The sequence below is a fragment of the Pimephales promelas genome, chromosome 18, assembly GCF_988280905.1.
Source record: "Pimephales promelas chromosome 18, fPimPro1.hap1.1, whole genome shotgun sequence".
Taxonomy (NCBI): domain Eukaryota; kingdom Metazoa; phylum Chordata; class Actinopteri; order Cypriniformes; family Leuciscidae; genus Pimephales; species Pimephales promelas.
In genome coordinates, this window is record NC_142786.1 from 28,950,161 (window position 1) to 28,974,946 (window position 24,786).

At 39.7% G+C, this 24,786-nt stretch overlaps 1 protein-coding gene across 1 annotated transcript; it reads right to left on the bottom strand.

The window, feature by feature from the left end:
- Nucleotides 1–827: 827 nt before the first annotated feature.
- LOC148971000 (uncharacterized) lies at nt 828–3,131 on the bottom strand. Its single transcript, XM_089122659.1, has 3 exons — nt 1,539–3,131; nt 961–1,475; nt 828–859 (listed from the first exon to the last, which is right to left on the bottom strand). The coding sequence occupies exons 1-3, from the start codon at nt 2,609–2,611 to the stop codon at nt 828–830; spliced, it is 1,620 nt and encodes a 539-aa protein (XP_088978785.1). The 5' UTR covers nt 2,612–3,131.
- Nucleotides 3,132–24,786: the final 21,655 nt, after the last annotated feature.

Here is a 24,786-nt window from a genome sequence, read left to right on the forward strand (position 1 = left end):
ATACAGTAGGGTTGCTTAAACTAATACATACTGAAATAAATGGGCAATATAAAACTAAAATAAAATAAATTAAGAAGCGCACACAAATATAAAAAAAACAAAAAACATTATAAATGGCTTTACTGTTGCTTTTGACTAATTTAATGTGTTTGCGGAGTAAATGTATTAATTTCTAAGAAAATAAAATCTTTTAAATCTTTCTAAAATCCGAAACATAACGAATAGTAGTCTATCACAGTTTTCACAAAAATATTATGTAGCACAACATGATCGATCATGTGACATGTTATGAAGTGGAAGGATGATGAACCCAAACGCAGACAGTGTTCAATGAACTCAGGGTTTATTAGGACAAAAAGGAAAACAAAGCCCACGAGGGGGCAAAACAAGACTGGGTAACAAACACTAGACTTAAACTGAGGTCAAGACAGGAACAATACTAAAACACGAACAGACTCTGGATTAACAGTTAACTCAAGGGATTACTCACTGCAAACTTCACAAAACAACAAACAGATCTCACGGCAGGTTTCACAGCATGTTTCAAACAATGAACCGACACCGGACAGCAAACACAAGGGGATTATAAAGGGGAACACTAATGACCAGGACAGGTGAAACTGACTAGACAATAATCACAAGACTAGGATAACAAGGGGGCGGGGTAAGTTAACGAGACAACACAAGCACATGGCCCAAACAGGCCATGCGCTTGCACACAAAACATGATTCTGTCATGATCCTGCCTCACGACTAGAGAAAATCAAAGACAAGAAGGCAGAATCATGACAGAACCCCCACCTTAAGGAGCGGCTTCCAGATGCTCCTCAAGGGGACATTAAACACGGGACATGACAGACTGTGACAAAGACACAAACCAACAGTACATAGCAAAAACTAACAAAGGCATACAAAAATACACAACGACAGGATTGGGGTGAAACATCAAAAACAACATACAAGGCAGAGGAGGTGGAGGAAACACAGAGTCTTTGAGCGACTGTCCAGGGTGGGTGGGTGGGACAGGGGTCCTGGGACCACAGGGAGTGGACTTAGGAAGAGAGGACCGAGCGGGCTTGGGAGGAGTGGTGTGGGACAAGGGAAAAACAGTCCGGGGTTGAGCCATGACAGGGGAGACAGGGGAAACAAACGGAAGTCCAGGGACCGTGGGGACAGGGACAAATGGGGAAACAGTCCGGGACCGGGGTTGAGCGCAGACAGGACTGACCGGGGAAACACACGAGGTCTTGGGAACAGTGGAAGTCACAACAGGGATAGCAACTGGGGGTACAGCGAACGATGGACACGAAGCTGGACTCATGACGGGGGGTGTGGTAGGAGATCGCAGAGGGAAAACTGGGACAGAGCTCACAGAAGGTGACTCTGATCCGACGATCCTCCTCTCCGACTTGGGAGTGGTGTTCTCCGCTGCAGGTTCAGGGACAGCGCCTACCGACATAGGTTCAGGGACAGCACTTACAGACACAGGTTCAGGAACAGCGCTTACAGACACAGGTTCAGGGACAGCGCTTACAGACACAGGTTCAGGAACAGCGCTTACAGACACAGGTTCAGGGACAGCGCTTACAGCAGCGGGTTCAGGGACAGCGCTTACAGACACAGGTTCAGGGACAGCACTTACAGACACAGTGGGCTCGGGACAGGACAGGACAGGCACTTCGAGGATCTTGATCAGACTGGACAAATAGTCAGACAGGGTCTTGGCAGCCAGAGAGATGGGCATCTCCTGACGAGCAGAAACCGACTGCAGAATCTCTCTTGCGGCTAGATCGGCCGCAACTCTCTCCGCAGCGGGCTCTGGGACGGCGCCTGCTGGAGCGGGCTCTGGGACGGCGCCTGCTGGAGCGGGCTCTGGGACGGCGCCTGCTGGAGCGGGCTCTGGGACGGCGCCTGCTGGAGCGGGCTCTGGGACGGCGCCTGCTGGAGCGGGCTCTGGGACGGCGCCTGCTGGAGCGGGCTCTGGGAGAGACAGAGACAGAGGACCAGAGGCTCCCTTCTTCCTCTTCTTCTTCCTGGGTCGTGGAGCAGAGGACATAGCCAGGCTTGTGACCGGTTGGGGAAGCACGACAGGAAGTGTGGTCTCAGTTGAAGAGGACTCCGAAGTAGACTCCCACGACAGCCGTCTCTCTCGCTTGCCACGGAGACTTGCGGGTGCAGCTGATGCGTCGGGAGCCGAAGTGGAGTGAGCCTGGTTCCCCTGCGTAACCACGGCTAAAATGTGACCCTCCGGGATCACTGGCAGCCTGGCAGGTGGTGACAAGCTTGTGGGTGTCTGTGACTCTCTCCGGGATAAGCTATCCACCACAGCTTGAAATGGGCGACGAGTGAGCTCCTCCCGTTCAGTCAACGGAGGTGGAGAGTTGAGACCGGCGATGAAATAGCGAGAAACCAGGACCTCAGGCAGAAAGAATCTCCTTTCTTCAACGACTTGAGCATACTTCTGCAGGGACAACTCACCCTGGGGAGGAAATGGAAGTCTTCCAGCTCTACTATCTGCGATGGCCGACTGCCACCATAATTCTTGGTCAGCCGGTTGTGGTCTATTGGGGAAAGACAAACAGTCTGCTGGGTTCTTCTTTGGTCGGTTCATTCTGTTATGAAGTGGAAGGATGATGAACCCAAACGCAGACAGTGTTCAATGAACTCAGGGTTTATTAGGACAAAAAGGAAAACAAAGCCCACGAGGGGGCAAAACAAGACTGGGTAACAAACACTAGACTTAAACTGAGGTCAAGACAGGAACAATACTAAAACACGAACAGACTCTGGATTAACAGTTAACTCAAGGGATTACTCACTGCAAACTTCACAAAACAACAAACAGATCTCACGGCAGGTTTCACAGCATGTTTCAAACAATGAACCGACACCGGACAGCAAACACAAGGGGATTATAAAGGGGAACACTAATGACCAGGACAGGTGAAACTGACTAGACAATAATCACAAGACTAGGATAACAAGGGGGCGGGGTAAGTTAACGAGACAACACAAGCACATGGCCCAAACAGGCCATGCGCTTGCACACAAAACATGATTCTGTCATGATCCTGCCTCACGACTAGAGAAAATCAAAGACAAGAAGGCAGAATCATGACATGACACTTAAGACTGGAGTAACGGGCGCTGAAAATTCAGCTTTACCATCACAGAAATAAGTTAATACATCTAGAGACCTGTAGATGTAATTGCACAATGAAATTATACTGTTGATGATTCCCCATAATTAACAAATACAACTAAACTAAAAGTACAATATTCAAAAAAATAAAATGTATCCATGAAGTAATTCCTAAATTGTAAAAATCAATACTAACATTGCTAATGTAAACTGAATAGCGTGCCGAAGTTACGACGTCACTCTGTAGGCCAAAACGCGGAAGTGAGTTAGCATTTTAGCACTCCCGGTTCCCTCGCTCTAAAGTCTATGGGATTTTTGAATGGGTTTTTGCTAAATCGCCTGAAATAAGGTCTTTAAACTTTATTGTGTTTGCTTGTGTTTAAAAAAAAACTTTATATAGGCTTCAAAATGTATAAATTTTGGATTAACTTAAAGATTATAATATAAAGATTATCTTTATAGACAAAATGTGTAAGGGTCACAACTCTTTGTTAAACACAGATCTTATTTTTTGCGATTTTCCAAAAGTCTATGAGGAAAAAGCATCACTTTTCGATCGAGGGAACCCTACAAAGTGACGTCATCACTTCGGCACTCTACTGCAGCTGATATTAAAATTCAATTAGAAAATATTACAATAAAACTCATTTCAAAATAATCTTGCGCGGGTAAACGCAGTGTCATTTAACACCCCACAGCTTACGCTAAAAGGCTTCAACGAGACAGGCCAGAGCTCATAAATGACTATTAATTCTGCTGTCTGTAATCCGTCTCAATCTGCTCATCCTGCCACAGTTAAAAGGTAAAGTCTATAATCAGGCGATGGACAGACTGCATGAATAAACAGTGGAAGATTAACTGGCCACTGGACATCAGTAAAGAGAGGGAGCTAATTGGTAATGCTTAGAGCTTACCACCCGGCGAAATACAGGGCCTCAGAGTGCAATGAAAGATAAGAGCTTTCCCATAAGAAATTATGGAAATACACTGCATTAACCACTTAATGGATATACGGTAATAAATAAGATTAACCCTTGACCATAAAACATGAGGTCACTGTGACTTTGATGGAAATGCAATTCACTGTAGGCAAGTGTTCAGTTTGTTGTGTGTGGACGGTTGACCCCACCATCAGGAACAGAGCCAATTCCACTCATTCTGTCGCTCTTATCCATCAATCAAACACCTCAAGCTGCTAGTACACTTGCCATCCTGACTAGGGAGGGCCTCTGGAGGGGTGACCGGGTTCCTCCACAGTTGACTGGAGCTCAATGGCTTCCACAGTGGATGACTGTAGTCACATAAATGAACAAAAGACTTCTTAATGAGGGTTGGAAAAGCATTCAACTACAGAAAATGAAAAAAGCACCGTATTTTTAGGCTAAATTAAAGAGTCCTACGGCAATATCACACTAAAAGTACTAACTCTGGTAGCAGCAAATGCAAATCACTTGAAAGTTTTGCAGAACAAGGTTTACCATAAATTCAGTTTAAACAAAATAACCCACACAATTCTTGTGAATATCCCAAGTTATTATGTCGGAAACGCCCTTAAGCTGATTCATTATGGTCTCTTGGAAACAACAGCTTTCGGGAGAGGGACTTTCAACCCTCTTCTGGTCACAGCAGGAGATCTTCAACTAAAAATCTGTAGAGCCAGCTTTCCCCACTGTGCAGCAGAGTTAGAAACACAGCATTGGACCTCAGAATAAACATAATTTAGAGGTTCAATCCCACCATGTTTGCAGTAGTTCCCCCAGAGTCATCTAATTTATCCTCTGTGGTCAGCTGAATGAGGGGGAGGTGAGATGAGAGCTGGTGTGTATGGTGGGAAACAATTGAAAATGTGTGTGTGAGAGAAAATCTTCTTTCTGTATCTCACCCACATGAATGTTGACATAACTGACACTGAAAATTTTTCAGTTTCAGAAACCACATTTACAAATACATACTAGTCAACTGTTGCTACTATTATCCAAAACTATTTTTTTTTTGCTGCATTTCCCATTCCGTGCATGGATGTCAGTGTTCAGTATTGATTGATTTCAACTACATAATAATCGATAACACTTTACAATAACAGTGCAGCATGTACTAATACCTGAATTAATAATTACTATGAACTAATGATGAGTTACGATATGCACGAATGAGGAACTAACCTTAACTTTGACATGAGTCATATGAATTCCTGCATGACGATTGCATTTTAACTACACATAGTACATGCTTTGTAAAGTCAAACATGCTCTAGATTAGAAGAAATATGTACTAAAAGGGCACAATGGAAAACTGTTCATAAATTTGACACCAGCAACTGTCACAAACATCAGTGAATGACAGTAAACCAATCCATTTAATAACGATATAAATAACCATCATCTGTGCTAACACTGATTTTAATTTTGAAAATGACATCTGTTTAACGGATATGCTAGTGTAGGTAGTTCACTCTTGATGGCAGCAGTGGAATCACTTAAAACAAAATGAGATTAAATTGTTTTCAATGATGAATGCATCGTGTGCTCAATGAGTAAGGGTAAATATCGGAAGACATCTAGTGTCATTCACTGATGTTTGTGACAGTTGCTGATATGAACAATTTTACATTGTGTCCTTTTAGTATCTTTCTTCCAATCCAGAGCAGTTTGATTTACTTTACCCCAAAGTGTTAATTAATGCATTAATTAACAAGCATGTACTAACGTGTAGTTAAGATGGTATATTAGTACATGTCTTAACTCATCATCCTTAATTCATTGTAAAGTAATTATTAATTCAGGTTTTAGTACATGATTATTCAAGTGTTCACCGATACATTTCAAACAAGTTTTGGTACGGCTTAATATCAGTACAATAATTGTATTGGCAAAGCCAAAAAATGCTAATTTATATTAGCAATACAATAAAACATGCTAGCAACATGCTAGATAATGCTAACAATGTCCTAATGTTTTTGGCTTGGTAAAACATGCTAACAACATGCCAATTCATTCTAGCAACATGCTAAATCATCTTAGAAATATGATAAAATGTTAACAGCATGCTAAACATGTTAACTCATGCTAATTCATGCCAACAACAATGGTAGTGGTTTGGTAAGACATGCTAGTAACATGCTGATTCATGCTAGTAACATTGCAATTGCAATTTTTTATTACTCTAACAATGTATCAAAAATAGTACAAACATGTTAGTAAAATATAAAATAATGCTAGACACATGTTAACAACGTGATAAATCATGCTATGAAGCAGGTCTGATTCTACGGGAGCAAACTCACTTAAGACGAATCTAGCAGAAGTTAAGATTTTCCTCTCTCAGGGGGGAACAGTCCCTCGAGAGACACACACAGGGTTTCCTGGACTTATACCTAGTTAATTTTGATGAAGATAGCCAGTATGTTTTTCCAGACAGGTCTCAATGTGGAGACGAGTGTGTCTGGTCTGACCACAAGGGATGTTTAAGGCCTCAACAACGGTTCCCCCTTCACCATCTGCAAGAGTGAGGAGGAAAGCAGAGTGCCACAGCCACCAGCCCAGCAACGCCGAAGCCTATGCCCACCACAGATGTGGAGTTGGAGTCTGCCACAATCAAAACACCAGCAGTACGGGCAGAGCATAAGATCACCTTCAAGCCGGATGTGGAGTTTGAGTCTGCCTCACACTCCCACTTCCTCTGCCTTTCCTGAATTGTATGTCTGTTTCATTTGACCCTGTTTCGCATGTCGGTTCACCCCCACAAGCCCTGTCCAGTCCTCCAGCCCTGCATGCACTTCCTCTCCTCAGCACTTCAGCTCATGCTCTGAGTATTCATCAGTCCAGCCCTGGATGATCAACCCAGTAGCTCCAACTCATGGCTTCTCCCACCCTTTGCTCCACCTGAGACCATAGTCCTCTCGGCTCCACTGGGCTTCTCCTTGCAGCTTCACCTCAGTCCTTCAGCGTCAGGAGGCTCTACCTCGACCACTTGCCTCTTGGTTTCCTGCTCTGCGCCCCCTACCTAAGCCCCCTCCTCTGTTGGACTGTTTACGTTGAGGGGGGTAGACACCACGTTTATCTGTTTGCATCTTACTTTGAGTTGGTTTTGGCTCTTTTCTGTTTTCTTTGTTCCTTTTTCCCACTTCTAGGTTACTCATTGTTTGATTATCATTTGCACCTGATGTTCATTTTGTTGATTGGTTTGTTCAGTGTATTTAAACTGTGTTGCATTCGGTTCATTGTCAGTTCTCATTGCTTTAGTTATGTTGAAGTTATTTGTAAATCAAACTTTTAACTGCTTGCAATTAGACCCTGTATCTCACCCAAAAGTGACAAATGTTCAGTACAGATTCATTTCAGTACAATGTGGTGTATATTCATTTTGAATTTAATGATCAGTAATGATTTATGCCGTTATAACCGTTCACCGCTGATTCATTTTACTACAATGTTTGATACAAATTGATTTTAATATATTGTTTGGTACAAGTTAAATTCAATGCAATTTTCACCAGTGATTGATTTTTGAATATGTTGGAAATGCTTGAAAATGAAAAAAATCTTACCGCACATATATATTGTGCATATTACACATGCGTAAAGAGAAGCACATACAATGCCGGCATGCACAAGCAAAACCCACAAGAAAACAATGAGCTTCTGAGGAACCCTGTGATGGCACAGAGAAACACGGCGATTGCATGACACAGAGGCATTGGATAAAAGAGAGAGAAGAGAAAAGAGAAAAAGAACAAGAAGAAAACAGGATTGAGGAAAGACAGCAACATGCTAGGAGAATAACATGCCTGTCTCTAACCAACACCATCTCAACCAATCTGCACCATATACTGAAAGAACCTCTCTGTCTGTTGCTGTACAGACAACTCACCCAATCAGCAGACCACACGATGCCCTCACACACAGATATACAGAGAAACACTTTTGTGCACATACACACACACACACACAACAGTGAAAATGTAAAAGGGGTTACTTTGAGCTATGGGTATGTGGTGTCTGTCACCTTTCTTTTCCTGAGGGAAGATGACAAGATACGCATCCATCTCTCCCCATTTCTTTCACACACATACTCACACTCACTCTTCCCATCAGTCTCATTTACTGTAGAAGACGATTAGTGATATTTCATCCTAAAGGCAACATTAGCTGTTGCATATTACACTAAAGCCCTATTCGTACAGGACTAGTTTTCCCTAAGAAGACTGGTTAATAGTCATGTTTCACAGACGTATTTCTTGCCTGAATCCAACCTGAATCTATATCTATATGGATATAGATATAGATATAGATATATATGTATAGATATAGATACATATAGATACTTACCTAGAAAGTACTGGCTAATATAAGCTAAGTACATGGAACAGGGGTAGGGTTAGGGTTAGTACTAGTTATTACCCAGTAATTGTTGTTACTAAAATAAGTACAAAGTATTTACATGGGTAACTGGACTGTAAAAGGAAGCGTTACCAAAAATATTAGCACATGCAGTTCTGTAAAAGTATTGTTCATTTGTGATAACTAATATAATGTATTACAAGTTACATGTTAATAAATTGAACTTTATTGTAAAGTGTTACCGTCATCCTTATATTAAGATTTGTTGTCAAGTGTCATTTAGAAAACAAATCCCAATTCCCAACCAAATAGTCTTTAAGCCAAGACATTAGGCCGGTACGCTCAGTTTACCAGGACACAATGCACTGTTCTGTGGAAATTACTTATGCCCACAGCTCATCCATATTTCAGACTCAAAACCCTGTCTCAACGGGCCTGTTGGGCTGTGGTTTCAGACCTGTAACCTCCACCACAGTCAGCAGTCCGATTCAAGTGAAAGGGCAGGAAGGCTTGAAAAAGGGAATCTTCTTAACAAGATTTTTAATCTTCTCAGCTTGTCTAATTAATTTACGCAACGTAGCAGTTTTCTTTAATCTGAATGCGTCCTCATGCAGATCAGTGGCCAATATCTTTTCACAGGAAGCTGCTAATTATTTTAATGGGTGATGGACTGATTAGTCATAAAAGGTTGTAGATGTATGTTTTAATAAAGCTGCAACCTTCTGTAATGCTGCTTCGTCTGGACCTGAAACAAAATGGCACTCGCTGGTCTGGTCCAGGAGAGCTTGTTGTCTGGTTAATATGGACACAAGTTCATGAGAGATCCGATTTGTGACATCCGACTGCATTTGGCTCAGAGGGCTGCATAATTACAGATGCTTCGGAAAGGAGCGCAGCAGAAATGCATCAATATAGCAGGAGGCATAAACACAGCACGGGCCTTTTCCAGGTCACTCACAGACCTGGAGGGGCAAAACCGGCTTTCTTCTGCATTTTCCCCCTGTCTTTCTTCCTTTACTCTGTCTGTCTCTCTGTCTCTTCTTCTTCTTGCCGGGGGGCAAAGTCAGGCATCGACAGGATTCAGTCAGAGAGGATTTGGATAGCTGTTCCCACGGAAACAAGTGAGACGTCGCTGCCATGACAACAGGCATCGTTCTCAGCGATGGAGTGCACGGGCCCGCTAGTCTTCCATTAGCTACAAATGTGTTTTTAACGCACGCACGCCCCCATCTCCATTTCTCACACAATCTCTCTCTGCATCATAACGCAAAGGCTCATACTATCATAATGACATGGGAATTGAGCCGCAATTAGAATAATTGAAACAGAGTTCAGAACAAAACAGTCCGTTGTGACAGATACGGATCAATGTTGTGAGCCGAAGGAGATCTTGTTTTAATTTACATTTGGCTACATCGGTTATGTACTGTATGTGGCTGCTGAATCATCACACCGATGTGTTACAAGTCAAGTCACCTTCATTTTTATAGCGCTTTTAACAATACAGATTGTTTCAAAGCAGCTTTACATTGATAATGGGAAATTAAAATAACAGAGACTGTTTTGGCTTTACAGCAGCTCTAGAATAAAGTTAATTTTGATTGATTCACGTCCGTCGCAACGATCATTAGTTATTAACTTAGGGGCCGCTAACACAACACCGTTCGAACAAAAGAAAACTTAATGCGATCCGGCTGCTCATTTGCACAAAACAGTGCCTGGTTGCTCGAGAACGTAAAGCATGAAATTGGTTCAAGGGTACAAGCCTTGAAAAATTAATAATGCACAATTTGTATCGCTTTCACATAGCCATATGAACCAGAATTCGCACATTGTAGGAAAGAAGCGCAAAACTATAACTATACAAAAACAAAAAAGTAACAAATGATGTCGATTGAGCTTAACTTTTAATCAAACGCAGAATATTCATATTTGCACCAATTGCCTTTTGGAAAGAGTTTGTTTCAACTCAATCAACTCAACGAATATGTTTTGGTCAATTAGTGGCAAATTCATTTGATATTTGTTCAAATATAATTTGTGCGAAATGATCAGGTAGAGTGTAAGCAGAACACATGAACATAAACAAATGACATTAAAGCGCAATTCGCTAAAACTTAAAATTGTTAATATTTGCCATGAGAATGTGCTGGCCGTTATATTGTATTGCTAATCTGAAATGTGTTACTAAAACTCAATCTTGATAGTTTTGACATTTGCTTGTTCAAGTAGATAGGACTTGTACTTGTACAACACCCGACCTAGACAATAACTGCCTACAGACGTTAATAAAATGGCAGCCAAATAAACAAATTTTTATTTCAGGGAGCTTTTAAAAAAGACTACGTTTTATTAAGCTTTCAGTAAGAATATGTTAGCCTTAAGGTTATGAATAATCTTGTGTGTTCCAAAACAATGACATGACACAATTAGCATTTATGAGATTTAAGCATTCAAATGTACTCTCACTTCTGCTAAAAATGGATCATGGATTTGTAAGATATCACTGTGGACTTCAGCTTCTCATTACATCTGTCCAATCAAATGCTCTCTAGAACCTAAAGCGTCCCACCCCCCTATGCTATAAATACCACCTGAAAGCGACCATCGACGACACGTCATGGAGCAATATGGGTTGGAGATGTGTGTTCGGTTGCTCAAACACTCGAGTTTTACTTCATTTTCCAACTGTACGTTGGTTAAGAATGAAATTCACACCTCCATCCACCAAGCAGATTCGCTTCCATGGTGCTGTCAAATACGACGTGCAGTTTTTGAGGTAAACTAAACGCTATTGGCTAGAATAGCCATTCAATATGTCCCACCTTACCTTCCAGTTTTAGTGAAAATTACGTCAACAAATCATACAAAGCTGTGCGTTCCAATGCTCTTCCGTGGGCCTTTAAAGAGACTTGCTGTAACAGCATGTTCAATTACTTTAATCTGACATATGGAAACGTGGGTAGTGGGAAGCCGTTTCAGGGTCCCAGTCAGCAATAGAACTTCCCTCACTACAAATAAGAAGCGGGTTACACACAACAGGAGTGTGAGAACGTGCGTCCGGCCTGTCCATGCTTATTGAGGTTAGTCAGAGACGAGGGCAGGGAGAGGAAGAGAAAGAAGTCTGTCCTCGCTGTGACGTTCCTGTGCTCCGATGCTAGTTGCTCGCTCCACAAACCTGCTCCCCCTGATGCAGACTGACATTTATTGCAGTCTGCCCTTTGGGATTTGTCGTTTATTTTTTATGGTAGTTTCTCCTCCCTCTCTCTCCCTTTCCTTGACTCTGGTGCAGGGGAGAGTTTGAGCAGATCTGGAGTGAAGGCAGGGCGTTGGAAGTTTAGATTATTGATGTGGCTGTCAGGGGGAGTTTTCATCAAGCGTCCCACCGACGAAGGGTGGGTTTTGTGTGACCCCTGCGAGGTCTAACACTCGCTGGATAAAGTTCGTAACCTTTTTTGCGAGAGGTGTGAGCACTCATGTGTGATGGCCAGAGAGGAGGTGTCAGGCATTTTCAGCCTCTATCAGACCCCTCACTCTCCTAAATCAGAATACACCATGGCCCGGATGGAGGGTTGAAGTCTAAACCACTGCATACCTCAGCCCTACTTGACCTCATATTTTAGACATAAAAGCATGTAGGTTACAATCGACATGCATAGCTGCTGAAAAATACAGCCTATAGACGGAATGAGAGAGGATTGAGTTCATAGAGATCATAAATTGTCAAGAAAATGGGGAAACCTATGGGAGAACTAAATTCAATTCCAAGAAAAATATCTCAAACAGCTGCTACTATGGTTCAATAAAAGTTTGAATAAATAAAAAAGGTTGAATAAATAATGTCGTTATTTAAAAATTAACTTAATTTTGTATATATATATATATATATATATATATATATATATATATGGATTTTTAAATAATATCTAATGGATTATTCAATAAATAAATCAATGTAACTATTTATTAATTATTACTTTTAATAAATAGATTATTAAAAGTAGGGGAGAGCCAGGACGGTTGAAACACTTTTCAGATAAATGACATTTCCTAAGATAAGGTTATAGGTAGATTTGTGTGTGATCAATGTGTTCTCTTAGTATCATGTGTTATTAGGTAGAAATATAGAATGATTTAAGTAAAAATTGACTTTGAACGGGATTGGTGCTTTTTTTAATCATCCCTCCAGAGTGGGCCGATTGAAACTTTTGTTCTGTCGCCCAATAAAAGCCTTTGCACATTTTGCATAATCTTTCTATTTGGAAGAAAACAGACAAATCATTTTGCAGTTAATTTGTACATTTATTCCCTGAGGCACATTGAGTGATTGAGTCATATTGAGTGTTCCCTTTCGAAGGGAACTCAACAATACGTCGAATGACGCAATGGAGACATATTGTCTCGTTCCCTGTTCTCAGGGAACATAGGTTACAGTCGTAACCTGAGACGTTCCCTTTCGAAGGGAACTCAACAATACATCTCCATTGCGTCATTCGACGCATTGTCTCGTTCCCTGTTCTCAGGGAACATAGGTTACAGTCATAACCTGAGACGTTTTCCTATAACCAGGTTTAACTGGCACGAGTCGCTGTTTCAATCGCCCTGACAGCGCCTCCTTTTTAAACCTGTTTTGTCCGTAAACAAAAAAAAAAACTCTGATATTACACACTTAAGGATATATTGCAGTACTAATACACCTGCCATATCATCATTACAATAGCACATGAAACAATATACAACAAAAAAATTAAAGAATTCATCAATTAAAGTTTCATCTGACCCGCGTTTCAATCGTCTCAGCTCTCCCCTAATAATCTATTATTTACTTTGAAAAACAAATTTAGTCACATGTGTCCAAACTTTAACTGGCAATACATACAGTAGGAAAGAGGAACTGTTTAATGTGAAACACAATTAGAAAAGTCAATGAATAAATCTATACATGCACTCAGCATATATGGGTTTCGTTCCTATTGCTTCATGGCAGCGTTGACCTCATGCCATATGTTCTGAATTCATTGCAGGAGGATCACATATATATCATTAGAGGGCCGGCCACACTGACTGGACCACGGCTCGGGTTCAATCCCCACAGGGATCTCGGGAGTGAGCAGATCCCTGAAGTTCAATTTTTCCATGAAATTATGAGCCATCTCGTCGACAGTTTTACAATGTTAAGAGAGTGAGCCCTGAATCATGTCACACTTAAGTCTGCCGTCATCACCTCATCCTTGAATTCGAATCCACACTTCACAGAGAAAACAACAACAAAATAAACACACCGTGACTGATATAACCTAACAAACTCTACAGTGTCCGGGTAGTGACCCGTGTAGCGGAAGAGAGACAACTGTCAGATACTGCTTTACCTTTCAAAATGTGCAAGTGAGCATTACTGATGGGGTCACGGTTTGTAGATCTTCATACACTGCACATTCTGCATGCACATGACATGACACATGAGATCACAATACGTTCTTCAACTAGGAAAAGAGTTTGAATGATTTAAAATTACCTGGCTATAAATGTTTCATTTGTCCTATTTCTAATCTAAACAAACTAAGCCACAGCATATATAGAGCGGTTGAACGGATTACAGTACGACTTTGTACGTGAACTCTCGTTGCCTCAGGCTAGATGTATGATTCTGATCGCTGAAGCAATGCTGTCAATAATATCTGTCAAGCAGAACATATATACATGATGATGTAGATTTTAAAGTTTATACCTAAATTCTTGTGCTGTGCCAGTGCTTTAAATTGTATCACGTTTGAAAAGGGGCATACTATATTTCAAAAGTGTAAAAAGGGCACATATATGTCTCTAGTGAGGGAAATATGGCTGTGTTAAAAGCACATTAACATTCCCTCATTCCCATGTGCATTCCCTCACATACTGTAACCACCTAGTGCTTTCTTTGCTGTCCATGTTTCCTGTCTTTCTGGGTTTGGTTTCTATGGAATTAAGCATAATGGAAAACTGCTTGGAGGTCTTACTGCCTGGAGCCGTCTCCCCCTCCCCACGAACCAGTTCCCCGACTCTCAACCTCCTCACGAACCAACCCCCCCACCCCCATCCCCATCCCCCACCCCAAGCTCTGCAGTTCTAAATAAGCTTGTAAAACCTGTTCATCACAGAAGAAATTGCACATAATACACACCAGTCAAGCATCGGGAATATCGACAAGCAACGTCTCCGTTGATGACGTTGTGGTTTGCCAGGCCGCCTCCGAATTCTCATTCCTGTTCTAAATCTAAATAATCTGCCGGGCTCCATCGCCATGCTTCAGCCGTTGCCATGGCCACCACTGAACGTTCCCAGAGGTTGCCAGAGCAACTAATCAGGAGTCACATTGCATCCACAGTCACCTGGCAAATTTTGACAGCGTCAGAGAGAGAGAGAGAGAGGAAGAAAACGAGAGAAAAGGCTAAATGAAAGAGAATGAATGTACGGGGGGGCTAGAGACCGAAGCAATAAACAACTCGTGGAATATGACTTCCATGCTTGCACATTCTTATGCACCTGCACTTACTAATAAATGTATTAAAACATGAATTTACAACATCAATTCAAATGATCTAAGTATAATGAACACACATATGGTTTTGCAACAGTCGTTTTATTAAAAGGCATTTTTGCAGGGCCAAATTATATATTTATTAGCCATTTTTTACCTACTATGTAGGCAGCATGTTTAGGCATTATGTATTCCTGGCACCAAGCCTGCTTCTTGTTGACTAATTCCAAGTTAGCATAACATGTAGGAGCATAAGCATAATCCTCGTTCAAATGTTTGAGGTCGGTAGATTGCCAAAGGAAGTATCTTATGCTCACCACCAAGGCTGCATTTATTTAATCAAAAATACAGTAAAATTAATATAGGCCTAGTGAAATATTATTATAATTTAAAATAACTGTTTTCTATTTCAATATGCATTCCTGTGACGGCAAAGCTTAATTATCAGCATCATTACTCCAGTCTTCAGTGTCATGATGACCCATCAGAAAACATTCTAATATGCTGATTTGCTGCTCAAGAAACAGAACTTATTATATAAACAGTTGTGCTAATAATTATTGCTGTGAAAACTGCTTAAAAAAAAAGAAATCACAAATCTTTGATTTATAAAAAGTTCAAAAGAACAGCATTTATTTGAAATAGTAACATTATAAAAGTCTTTACAGTCACTTTTGATCAAATTAATGCATCCTCGCTGAATAAAAGTATCATTATTATTATTTATTATTTTTTTAAAGCGCTACTCACCAACTTTTGAATGGTATTGTATCAAGACAATTCCATATGCATTGAAAATAATTAAATGGCAAACAGCACTAAAGATAGCTAAGAACAGACAAGTGTTGAGAGAGATTTTCTTAAAATTAAAAAAAGAGATTATAAATAAAAAGTTCACAGACAACTCAAATTTGGTAAACGCAAGAACCAATGAGGTTTGTTTTTGCGCGTCAAGCAAATGCGGTTGAGCTTCTGTTTACTATTATCTGAATGCTCTATGCACGTATGCTGATCAGATTTAATTTAGGCTTTTATTAAACACTCTTCATCATATAAATCGACCATGCCCCTTCAGATGATTCGCTCGATTCATATGGATTTCTTTCACAATCTCTTTATGAACTTTGAGTGAATATACTTTCAATGAAGGGACAGAAATCGCTCAGATTTCATTAAAAAATAAAAATAAAAATAATCTAAATTTGTGTTCCGAAGATGAACGAAAGTCTTTTGTGTTTGGAATGACATGAGAGTGAGTAATTTTCAGGTGAACGAACCCTTTTAATTTCTGACCCTGTATGTCTGCCTCAAATCGCACTTGTTTTAACAGGATTTGTTGCCTGACGTTGTTCATTGTAAAATCTTGGGTCAACGATGAAGCTTTGCTTCATGCCCCTTCATACACACACACAGATACTCCAGAGCTCATCCCAGTGATATGGACAGAGAATAAACAATGTAACACAGCTGTGCTCAGAAACACTGAGCACAGCCTGATGTCATCCCCTCGCCAACAGATGACAGAATCGCCCTACGTCTTCATATATTTCTTCTCTGTCTCTTGCTCACTGTAGTCAAGATCTCCACACATCTAATTAGACTATTACTGGCTTGATGCTCAGTTCTCCTCTGCCACTGGTAAACAACTCATGGAGACAGCGCGTTTGTCTGCGTTTTAACATTTGATGAGAGCTATTATGGTGTCCATGCCTTATTAATAATGACAGGTTGGTGAGACTTGCGTCAGCACGAAGAAAGATAGATTGAGATACAGATTAAATGAGCTGCAGGAAGAAGGGGAACAAACGTGAGCCGAGGCTGGGCTGCCATTTTGTGCGAGTGTCTCATCAAAAGAAACGCCACTCAAAGCGCGGCGGAGCACCGAGAAGAAGAAAGCAAGAGGGGAAACGGCGTAACCATGGTGACGGCATCGACTTTCATTTCATGCCTTCGTCTCGAGAACCACCAGAGCATGCTCTCACCTGCGCCACACGAGAACATACAAATACTAAGAGCACTCGTGCAGTCATACAGAGCTCTGCTCCAAAACTTAGAGAGTTAGACAAGCTTGACAGCATTATTTGAAGATTTGTTTCAAATAGTAGACAGCAAACACATCTTTTTAGTCCAATTCAGACTTTGGTGAAATAAAGTTGGGCTAAGAGACTAGCAAACTATCTTAGGCTGGTTTATGATGGATTTATTTTTCAGCAGAAGATCATTTCAAAGCACTTTCAGATGCTAGCTTTGAAGGGATGTGCCTATGTTGGAAGTATGTGAATATGTAAAAAATATTAAATCAAATTCTGGGTAAATCTGGATTAAACTAAACATTTTTTTTTGGATTAGCCATATTGGTGGCACCATTGAAATCACTGAAGGCTGTTTCAAACCTATGCTATTTTTAGACAAATTCTAAGGCAGCATTGCATATCTAGAAGGATGCAATCCCAGAATGCACTGCAAAAAGCTGAAGAAATGCAGATAGTGAACATGCTGCCATGCTGAAATCATTCCCTACTGAAAAGTATCAATACCTGATACTTGTGTTTGCTAAGCATTTGTCATGCTAGCTACAGTATGCTAACGTCAAACATGCTAACGTCAAATTTTCAAATGAGGAAAAGTTATTTTGTTGCAAACACACTATTCATGCAGACCCTGCGTCATTACAGGGTTATTATTAAATAAAACTTAAACCACATTTTTAAAAAAACAAAATAAATATTAAAGGTGCAGTGTGTGATTTTTAGCAACATCTAGCAGTTCGGTTGCGAGTTTGCACTAAGGGTCCACTGCTGACCCCTCCCTTTCGAAGAATATAAATATAAACTAAATATTTAGACAAAAAAAAAATAAACAACAAAATATAATGTACATTTCTGGTTAATGTATGAACGAAAACGAACTAAAATGAAAAAAAATTTCACACTAAGAATAAAACCTATTTTTATTTTTATTTATTTTGAGCAAGGGAACATTTCAACTCAATCACTTTCAGTCAGAATTCTGCATTAGAAGGAATCTCCCTAAAAAATCTAATCAAACTGTGGGTGAATCTGGATCAAACAAGACCAGCATTTGTCAGTATTTGCAGATCACATAAACAAACATAGAGATATGATATAACAATAATCAAGAACACTAATCCTTTCGCAGGCCTCAACCTTGGAAACGACGGCAAATTTGATACAAGGAAATGCAGAAAGTTGCACCTATTTGTCCTCGGACCGACAACCCAGACACATGCCTTGTTCAGAATTCAGACACAGACCCAAAACACCGAGTCTCCCTCTCTCCTCCGCTTTTCCACCCTGTCCTATATTTCATGTTTAATCTGGCCAAAGAGAAAGGATTTCTTGTCCTTCTACCCAGTAATCTTGTCAAGGCAGATGGTGCCTGTGTGACCCAGATTAGCAGAGGAACGCTCCTCTCATTCCTACGAGCTCCAGACTGGCATCGCCATGATGCCTTGGTACAACCAGAAGGGCCAACAAGTTGAAGCTTTGAGAGACGTTTAATAAGGGAGAGCGCGTTTTCGACGACCCGAGAGAAAAGCCAAAGAGCAAGAGCCGATATAATCAAATATGAACACAACCACACACACAGATGGGTCTTGCGGAGTGGGGAGTTGCATAATAAATGAAGCGTGGTGTTGTAATTGGGAGTATATTTAGCTTGGTGTAGGCTCTGTGTTTGTGTTGGAGGGTGGGTGGCCCAGTTCCTTGCGCTCTTTACACTGGTGGAAAGTCCATTATCTTGTGTAGTGTACACTGCCTAGACTGAGCGATATGGACACACAGGACGAACGTAATTGTTTTATTTTATTACTCTCCAGGGATAGATTGAGGTGGGAGTGGTTGTGTGTAAGACTGATAGAGAGATAGACAGGGAGAATGTGTGTGAGAGGGTGATAGACAGTGTAGATAACAAATGACAGAGGTATTAAGGATCAATCCGATGACTGTTAGACAGAAACAATAAATCTTTCAATCAGTCAGCCATGAATTGTTAATGAGTCAGTCCATTCCACCGAGTGTCAGGAGCCTGGGTCCACCTTTGACGGCCTGAATCATTCTCCACATCACTGGTCCTTAGGAAATGGTGCCTTTTGTGCCCTGTTTGTGTCCATGACTCACTTCTGCATGTCATTGACAAGATAGTGAACTTCGTTACATCACGGGATGTTTCTCTGCATGTGTAACATTCTTTAATGATTTTACACACTTGTTTTCATCAGAATAGCAGGCAGCCAATTATCTTTTGTCACCATTTCATTAAAAGAATTAACTATAGAACAGACTAATAACTAAATATATAAATGACTAACTAAGCAAACAAACACATTCATTAATAACCCAAATAATATAAATAATTAACTTAAAGGGATAGATTAATTTTAATTTAATTTCGAAAATTTAAATTCTGTCCTCATGCATATCTGAAGACAAAGGAAGATATTTCAAAGAATGTCAGTAACCAAACATATGATGAGCTTTATTGACTTCCACAGTATTTTTTTATTACTTACTATGGAGGTCAATGGGGTCCATCAACTGTCTGGTTACCGACATTCTTCAAAATATCTCCATTTGTGCTCAGCAGAAGAAATACATTCATTTTACGAAATCTCTGTGTAAGCAATGAGTGACGTACGCACATGAGATCACTTCCGGCGCAAGCGCAGACAGAAGCGCCCGCTCACACAGAGTACTTGGACGTGGCTGTGGTTACAAGAGATAAAAGCGATATAAATACTGTTTGTTTTCTCACACAAACTGCTGGTTTCGTGTCTTAGGCCATCAATGTGTACTTACATTTACGAGTCATTAAATCATGTTTAATTTGGACTTCTCTGTGCATGCTCTTAGAGCTGGACCCCATAAAACCTCCATTATATGACTGACAGACAAGAACGGTTTGACCTAAAAATATCAAAATTGAAAATACTGTGGAAACAAAGACACCTACATGTTGGATGCCCTTGAGGTAAACTAAAACATATCAAAAACTAATTTCAAAGTGAACTATCCCTTTAAGACTAAAACTATTGCTGAAATGTTCAGGGACAAATGGCACCTTTCCTACAGTAGCATTTGTGTTTGTTTGCTTAAAGCGGTGCACAAAGATAATCAGATTAATGTGTGTTCATACACTGAGTTCTGAATATATGAATGGGGCTTTACACAAACCTGTTACGCCATATTCCCCTAGAGTATCTCTCTCACACACACAGCCACTGAGTCACTCTCTGACCTTTAGATGTTTTACTACAGAGATGCACATTTCTACTGCATTACCCCCAGGAGCTGCGCTGTGGCGTCCCTCACTGTTGTGAGTTTATTTCAGGTGATGACCAGTCTACAGTAATCGCTCTAGCCTATATTATTTGGGGTAATTTAGCTGACTGAACTACTATCCTTCACATTCTCATCCCTGATTCACTCCCACTTCTTCTAGCTTTATTTCTCTTAAAGGGATAGTACAACCAAAAATGACGTCATCATTTACTCACCCTTATGTTGTTCCAAACCTGTATGAATGTCATCTGCTGAACACAAAAGAAGATATTTGGGTAACCAGACTGTTGATGGCCCCCATTGACTTCCATAGTATGGAAGAATTTTCATTTTTCGGGTGAACGTGTAGTCTTGGTTCATACTTTTATTTTTTTTTATTATTCAATTTCGCTTTTTACTTACTTGATTTCTTACTGACTAATCTGCTCTTGGTTCGCTCTGTTCTCGGTCTCTCTCTCTTCTTTTTTAATGTACATATGCTTTCCCTCGTTCTTCATCTTTCCCCTGTGCACATCCTTCCTTCCTCCTTCACTATCTGTTTCTCTGTGTATCTAGAGAGAGTTGTGTGTTTAACAGACATTGGGCCATGCGGGATGCCCTAATCACAGGGGTGCGTCTATCGCCTAATTACCATGATTTAGTGGCATGAGTGCCATACAGCATCAGTCTCTGTGCCAGGCGGGCACTCATGCCTAGCAGTGCCAGCCAGCTCAGCTGCCCACGCCAGATCCACCCTCCACCCCAGCACAACACAACTCAAGAGAAAACCACACAAAAAAGCATGATACAGCACAACACACAGCATAAATCAATGCAAAAGAGGTTTCGATCCAGATACCATAATGAAAAAAAAAAAAAAACTAAGTAGTTCGACGGTTCATTGACGAATACATTGTAAAAATGAATATGCTTTATCTAATCAATAAAATTGTGGCAACAGATTACAAGCAATATTATTAATTAAATTGAAAAAAATAGAATTTAGTAATAATTAATCAAATTATTCCTTCAAAGTTAACCATTTAAATAGAAATATCTGAATAACAGACAGACGTCAAAGATTAATTAAGAACACTTTATTTGAAATTGCCAACATTGAAGACACCTGATGTTAACAAGCAGAATTACTGAAGGAGAAACCTAAAACAAACACAGATCACCATAATGGTGACTTAAATGTAAGTTTTTTTGTAAGTTTTACTCATTTTAAATGGTTTACTTTTAAGAAATTAATTTGAATAATTATTCCTCAATTCTAATTTGTTAAATTGAATTAATAATATTGCTTGTAATCTGTTGCCCCATTTTTTTGATTATATAAAGCACATTCATTTTTACAGCGTACTATTATTTTATAAAAAAAAATATATATATAATATTTGAACAAAACTGTTATTAATACATTACACAGAAATCACATTTGCATACTGTAGATACATAAATGCAGCCTTGGTGAGCATAAAATACGCGTGTCAAAAACATTAAAAAGATTTAATGTTTACAAACCTTTGCCAGACACAGTAATCTGTCAGAAGGTTGGAGACCTTAAAGGGATACTCCACTTTTTTTTGGAAATAGGCTCATTTTACAACTCCCCCAGAGTTAAACTGTTGAGTTTCACCATTTTTGAATCCATTCAGCCAATTTTCTGATATTTAGAAGAATATTTTTGACTTCCATAGTAGGAAAAAATATATACTATAGTCAATGAGACAAGAAACTGTCTGTACTGATATTCTTCTAAATATCAGAAAATCGGCTGAATGCATTTGAAAACGGTGAAACTCAACTGTTTAACTCTGGGGGAGTTGTAAAATGAGCCTATTTCCCAAAAAAAGTGGAGTATCCCGTTAAGACATTTTTTATTGTTTTTGAAAGACGTCTCTTACGCTCAATGCTTCATTTATGTATCTGCATATGTATTTTCGGTGTAATGTGTCATTACTGCAGTCTTCAGTGTCACATGATCCTCCAGAAATCATTCTAATATGCTGATTTGCCGCTCAGGTAACATTTCTTAATGTTGAAAACAGTTGTGCATGCTTAATATTTTTTCAAGTTTTTCCAAACCACAAGTAACCAACATGAACACAAAAAGTACATTTCTAAGAACTTGGCACATGTTTTAAACTGCAGATTTATTCCTTTTATTTATGGACCCTCCAATTTGCCATGAACCCGCAACACACGTGAAACAGCAAAGAATAATACACAAATGAACAAGAAAAAAATGTGAGCAATCAAATGCAGTAAACGCAGTTAGGGGTTGAAGAGGGAGAAGTGGAGAGGAGGAAAACAACAGCAGTAATTTAAGAGACAAAGTTGGGACGCCAGTAAGCAGGAAGAGAGAAAGAAGAGAAGCGGAGAGAAAGGTGAAAGAGAAATGGTGTGAAAGGACACACTGAGAGAGCTAGTATGCGAGGTGTAGAGATGAAAGAGTGTAGCTGGAAGGCGAGAGGAGTGCTACACCATGACCTGTAATTGATCGGGGAGGCTCAGGACCTTACACAGCTTTAACCCAGTAATTACAACACACAGCTATACAGCAACTTCAACAGCACAAGCAGAGAAAGGAGAGAACAGTGGCTTGAGTAGACACGATTAAGGAAATACCCAACTGCACTTAAAAAGAAAAACCTTATAAAACAGAATCGATGTCATAGAAAAGTGAACATCTGAAACTTCAAGGTCTACCACATTGTATGTGGTTGGTAGAAAAATATGTCATTTGATTTCAGAGCTCAGAGCTCTGTTACATTCATATTATGGGCGACACCCTGTAGACCACACTCACTTTACTGTGTCTGACTGATCAAAAAAGAAAAAAAGAAAAAAAAGAAGAAGAAAAAAAGAAATGTCTGAAAGCATAGTCAAATAGAAATTAAACTGTATTTAGAGATTCGCATTACTTGGAAAACAAGCAACCTTACGCCAACCGAACAAAGTCCTGAGTGAGAATTAAAGGCTACTTGGCTGTCCATTTGGATAATTAGGACATCGCTTTGAGCCTACAGCATTACTGGCCTCCACTGTTGAAAAACTAAGCATTTCAGAAAGATCGATTTTTCTTTATATGTTGTCTTGTTTGGAAAATTTAGCAAGATTAAACTAGGCGATGCCTGACAGTTTACTGCTAACATGCTTTTGCTCTATAAAGTGGCTTTTTTTTCTACTTATTTCTAAGCGATTTTCTGAATGATTTTTTTAAGTGATTATTTTTGCTTGAATGGAAGCAGTGACCAGAATCTCAAAGCACTTTTCTGTCAGCAGGCCAAAACGGTTATCATCGCTGAATTGTGTCGTTCTATACTAATCCATATTTATTGATGGTAGTTTTTTTTTTTTTCTTGGTACAATGATACCTGTATTTCAGTAATTTGAGAGCGTAGGGAGATGACTCATTGGAGTGGGCGGAGCTAAAGAGCTATTTTGGAGCATGATGTTTTTTCAACTCTCTAACTGGTGTAATGTGTGCAGCATATAGGTAATGTAGTTTTTCAGTATCTCCACTGTCAAACATGATTATTTAAAAAAAAGGTAACACTTTATTTCGATAGTCCACTCTATAGACTTTCGATAGTCTATAGTTAGTAGACATATAAGTAACTTTTCAACTGTCAGCTTAATATCTGCCAACACTTCATTTTGTTGGTCCCCCAACAGACATTCAACTGACTATAAGTAACTTGACGACTACAAGTAAACTTATTCTCCTAACCCAAAGCCTAACACCGAACCATAACCTAACAGTCTACTGACAATCTACTATATAATGATACTCTAATGAGAATTAGTTGACATGTAGTTGAAAAGTGACTTATAATTAATAGAACGTCTAAGTGACTATCGAAATAGAGTGTAAACAAAAAATAAAAAAATAAATAAGCTGGAATAATACCATGGATTAACAACTTCGTAACTCACAGTAGGTCTGGCTTTAAACATTTATTATCATTCAAAATCAGTTTCCTAATATAGAGGGAATGCATTGACGTCACTTTCCCGCCGGAACAACCCCCCTCAGCCTGATTGAGTGGCAAAAGATCTGCCGCGTGACTGGATTTAATAGGGGAAACTGTGAAAATGCGACTAAAACGAACAATTTGATCAATTTAAACTAAATGTTGGACTCAATATAGTGTTCCTTACAACTTACTAAAGATCCAGAGATCCATGGATATTGACATGCAGCCAGGAATCGTGTTGCCTGACATTTATGTTTGACTGATTTTGACACCGGGGAAATAAAAGCAATATAGACCTAAATATAAAGCAAATTTGCCTGTGAACGCTTTATATAAATACAATATAGGTAGGTCTAAATCCGGGTGATCACTTATCAGTGTTATAGCCTATATAAATTATCATATAGTTTTTTTTGGTCAGTGTTTATTAAAATGGATGAATTAATGGACCTTTTACTACCGGAACCCAAATGTTGTACTCAGTGTTATAGAAAAAAAAATGTATCTTTGATTTACAACGTAA

What these genes read in the sequence shown, in the direction of transcription:
- LOC148971000 (XM_089122659.1), bottom strand. Translation starts at nt 2,611, where the DNA reads ATGAACCGACCAAAGAAGAACCCAGCAGACTGTTTGTCTTTCCCCAAT. An exon ending in AGCGCTGTTCCTGAACCTGT is followed by an intron (nt 1,476 to 1,538) that starts GTCTGTAAGCGC and finishes TGTGTCTGTAAG; the next exon opens with TGCTGTCCCTGAACCTATGT. An exon ending in TCCTCCACCTCCTCTGCCTT is followed by an intron (nt 860 to 960) that starts GTATGTTGTTTT and finishes TCTTTGTCACAG; the next exon opens with TCTGTCATGTCCCGTGTTTA.